The sequence below is a fragment of the Prosopis cineraria genome, unplaced genomic scaffold (assembly GCF_029017545.1).
Source record: "Prosopis cineraria cultivar Desert tree isolate PC_DT_omini unplaced genomic scaffold, ASM2901754v1 PC11, whole genome shotgun sequence".
NCBI classification, from domain to species: domain Eukaryota; kingdom Viridiplantae; phylum Streptophyta; class Magnoliopsida; order Fabales; family Fabaceae; genus Prosopis; species Prosopis cineraria.
The window spans coordinates 14,770,726-14,775,520 of record NW_026555342.1 but is presented as its reverse complement, the minus strand read 5'-3'; the positions used below and the strand labels follow the sequence as shown (position 1 = coordinate 14,775,520).

The following is a 4,795-nucleotide window of genomic DNA, read 5'->3' as shown; positions in this document are numbered from 1 at the left end:
CTTGAGGAATGGTTATTGAGAATTTTGATGACAGGAAGGGAACAAACAAAGGGTTCAAGTCTTTAATTTTCCGTACAGTATATGGTTACATAGAAATAGATGTTTGCATCATGGAGTGAAGGTTCACCTGGGGATACAACAACTATGCTTAATCTGCATTCTGAGTTAGTACTACTCTAATCCACCAATGATCCAAGATCACACACAGTAAGAGGAAAAACTACTCGCACAAAGTCCCATACTGCCATACAGTGTATTTAGTTCATTTCTCCACTAGATATGAATGGACAAAAGGGAAAAAATCAAACTGCTTCTCTTTAATTCTGATAAGTAAAAGGTAGAAGAAGTAGAATAGAAGAGAGAGATAAGGGAGAATTTGAGAAGAAGGAGAAGAGAGTTCAGAAAAGAAGGAAGAAACAGAGAGAAAATCCAGAGAGAGAATCAGGAGGTTTCTGAATGATGCACTTTATTATGATATCAGCCTAATTACAATTAGGAGAAACCTAGTATTTATAGGCTTTAGGTGCAGAATAGTCAAACAAAACAACAAATGACCTAACTGCCCTTTAATAACTACTACTACCTAGATAACACATGGTTTTTATTATTTTACATATCAACTTCTCACTCATATTATACCTAACAATGGATAAATTAGCTGGACAACAAAGTCCCGGATAAATTAGCTGGACAACAAAGTCCCAAATAATCCACGCATCAGTAACTAAATATAAAAACCTGATACTATAGAAAAGTCAAATAAAGCTACAGTAATCTATTATTGCATATCTGCATTCATCATTCTAGATATAGTTCTGGAATGAACTAAACTCTTATAGGTTATAGGTATATTCCCACCAAAAGTGCCTAAACAAGGTAAACATGAAATATAATAAGAAAAATTTTGGACCAAAGCTATTCAGTATGGATGTTTCCTATTGGTACAAGGCTTTCGGCATGGTTGAAAATACCATAACCAAGGGCAGATTTGCGGATATCATGCGTCTTAATTTCATTAGTTGTGAGATTGAACATCACAATTTTTCGTTCATCATTCTCTACTTCATCTTCAACTTGATCAATGGATCTAACATTGCAGACAATTTCATTCCTCCATATAGTTATTGGAATTAAAAACAAGTCTGGATAAGGATTGCTAGTGTATTTCTTTGTCCAACTCCATCTCTCCCTATTTGTGCCAGTCCCCTCCTCCATCACCCACAAATGAATCAAAGACGATCTGGAGTCTCCACTCAAAGTGTCAGAAAGCACAGCAAGTTTGTTCTCATATGCAGTAAGATATTTGGGAAATGATGTAGTTCTAACAGAAAAGGGTGAAGGAGGTGTTGGTATCAAGGTAAACAGTTCCATTGCTATGTCAAATGAGACTATAAAATTAATATCATCTTCATCCTCCTCCACACCAAGCTTTAGCCCAATCCAAAAGATAGCTCCATTAGTAGTGAAACCATCAGAATGAATAGCTACACCATCTAAGTTCCCAAATTCTACTTCCCTCCATGAACCTGTGCTTAATGAATACACTTCCACTTGATTAACCAGATAATCAATCTCAGAAACACGAACTTTCACTATCTTGTAATCATCAAGGGTTGGACTGAACCCAAATCCCACACAAAAATATTCATCCTCAGAATAATTAACAGCTCTAAGCACCGGTCTTGTCTCTCTTGTAGCTGGATTCCACACTAAAAGGGAAAGAGATCTAGGAAAAGTAGCCATGCCCACACAGAGCAAGCCATTGCAGGAATCAATGGTCCAAACACACCACCGCATGGAATTGGTAAAAGGATCATTCGGAACTTGAACGACTTTCATCTCACGATCGAGCAAGCATATTTGAAAAGGATCATATTTTCCAAAATCTTCTAAGAGAAGACAAAGGTTTTGAAGAGAGGAGTGCTGGAGGTGTTCAGCGATGAAAGATGAGGATTTGAAGAGATTTTTCCAAGGTTTGCAGACACATTGAAATCGGATTAGGGATTTTACTGGGAGGCGTACGAGAATGTTGGTGATGATATCTTGGGGAAGAACTGGGTCGTCGCCATTCGTTCCCACCTGGCTCATGGCGCTCGACTGGAAGAACGCTTCTCTCAGAGGAAAGCCTTTGGATTGATTCAAAAAAAGAAAAAGGAGAAAAGGCTTTGCCCACTGAAACTGAATATATTGTCAATTAAATAATTTTAGGGAAAATCACTGATGAGATGAGTCCCATAGAAGGATTATGATTACTCAAGAGCTGCACGAAATGGATAAATAATTTTTTTATTATTTCTTTTAATCAACATCTAATAAAAGAATTATTTCTTTTGATCAAATCCACTAAACTAAAATATTTGAAGTACTCATTTCTTTCGGATTCTATATATTATAATTATGTGTAAGTAATGAATAAGAGCTCTAAAATCTTTTTTATCGAAGTAGAATTGGAATCACCACTTAGATTTTTGAATACAAAGAGTATAGTTTTCACTTTTCATCCACGTTTGAGGTGAGTTTAATTAATATGATGCTTTGTATTTCTTAAATTAAGAACTATGGATAGTTGGATACAGGAGGAAGAATTTGAAGTCATCTGTTTATATTGCAGCCACCATCATACGATCATATGATTATTAGTATTTTCTGTATTTGAGGCATGGTATGTTGAGAATGTATTTGCCTTATTTATTTAATCTAAATGTATATTACAAGAATCAAACTTGAAATTTTGAAATAAACTAACTCATTCCATCAGTTGAACCAAGTATTTTTTGATAATGATTATTATTTTTAATGTCATATAGACTATATTTTATAAATGTGTCAATATGATGATTTTTATTTGTTTTATCTTTTTTAATATGTCATTTCTCATTTTTTTTATATGATCTTTTTCAATCTTTTGCTCCTCACCTTCCCTTTTTTGGCTCTCATATTTCTCTTTTGAAGTACTATTGCTAGCAGATGGTGGGCTTATTTCTTTACTAAACAATCAATTCCTTTGTTCATTATTATAGAAAGTGAATCGGGCTAAGCCAGGATGGATGATAGTGGGAGAGGAGGCATAGCCAAGCAACTCTCTCAAAAGGTGTCTGCTCGTGGAATTGAAAGAGATTGTTGCATTAACAAAGTATAGTAGTCAAAATATCTAAATAACGTCTTCCTGCATCTTGATGGGTCAGGTTTGATATTGATGGCTTTGTAAACATCAATGGAGTGATTGCTTATGGGAACATTATTACAGACGATAAATGTAATTGGATCAAGGATTTCACAAAGAACCTTGGCTACCATCCTATCAAAGTCGCTGAACTTATAGGAATTTTGAAGGGCTTCAATCTTTATTGAAAAGCTAAATTTTTTAAAATCAACATCTATACAGATTCCATAAAAGCTCTATCTCTCATTGAACATAATCAATCAGAAAGCCATCCCCTCTTAGAATACATGAAGAAGATTAGAGACCTGACTATGAAGGACTAAAAAATTACCTTCGACTATATTTATAGAGAAGTGAATGGATGCGTCGATTTGCTTGTTCATCAAACATCCTATGATAATTTTGATATTATGATCTTAAATAATCTGCTTCTTGATTGTATTAATCTTATGGTTCTAGATGTAACTTAACTTTAGTCTCTTTATATGGTTTTTCGTGGCCTTGTATTAAAAAAAAAATTATTTTGCTTCGTTTTTTGAATTTTATTGAAGTAGCACTAGGAATTGCACCAAAGCAAGCAAATACCACCAAAGAACCCCAAAGCTTCGACTATGACCGGATCGGTAAATCCTAGTCTTTTTAATAATCTTGCTTGCCTTCTGTGGTTAATATAATTGATCTTTTTATTAAAAAAAATGTGAAAAGGTCATTATCCTGACTTGTGAGAATTAAGAAATTTATCCTGAGATAAATTGGTGAAAACTTTGGTCGGAATGAATAAGTTAATGATGATGGTCAATCAGAATAATGTTTTAGTGTGGCATGATTTTTTTTAAGCCTATTATCAATGAACGTGCTTCGAGTGTTACAGCTTCTACTGTTTTGGAATTAAAGGAATCTGATGGAGGAATAACTAATCTAGGAAGCTGCAGGTTCAGAAGATTAAAGGGGATGATGGGTCCCTGAAGTTTATGTTTGCTTTGGTCTTTCATTTTTCTTTTTCTTTTTTCTTTTTTAATAAAAACATTGATATATTAAAATGTAAGAAAGAGTTGTGCAATAGGATTCGTCTAAGAAAAAAAAAATAGAATTAAGATATCTAAACTTGAAAATATGAAAAGAATTGCAGACAAACTTTGAAATTAAAAATCTAATATCATGACCAGGGGCTTCTATGAGAAAAGATTTTTGTTGAAGGCCGTTGTAAAGCTTATGATTGCTTATAAAAAAAAATTACTTTATAAAATTTAGATCAAGTAGCATCATAAATTTTAAACTCATTATTATACAAATTATTTCCTCAATTTTTAAAAATGGTGCAATCTAATTCTTTTCATTAACAAAAATTAACTTTGACCTTTGTTAAGCATAAAATGACATAAAAGAACATAAAAATTACAAAAATAAAAGATAAAAATTACAAAAAAAAACTCAAAAATTATATACAATGAAACATAATATAGTGTCATAAGGTAGAATTAAAAATGACATTAAAAAAAGAGCAACTCAAATCTAGTTTCACCCATTTTTCTTCCCTCTGGAATGATATAAAACCATTAGAGTATTACATTGACAACTAGTCCCATTTGTTTACTAGAATGAACTGAATGCAATGGATTAAAAAAATTAAGA

General features: G+C 32.9%; 1 protein-coding gene across 1 annotated transcript; it reads right to left on the bottom strand.

Annotated features, from left to right (window-relative positions):
• Positions 1–680: 680 nt before the first annotated feature.
• LOC129285261 (putative F-box/kelch-repeat protein At1g12170) lies at positions 681–2,142 on the bottom strand. Its single transcript, XM_054920855.1, has one exon. The coding sequence runs from the start codon at positions 2,086–2,088 to the stop codon at positions 916–918; it is 1,173 nt and encodes a 390-aa protein (XP_054776830.1). The 5' UTR covers positions 2,089–2,142; the 3' UTR covers positions 681–915.
• Positions 2,143–4,795: the final 2,653 nt, after the last annotated feature.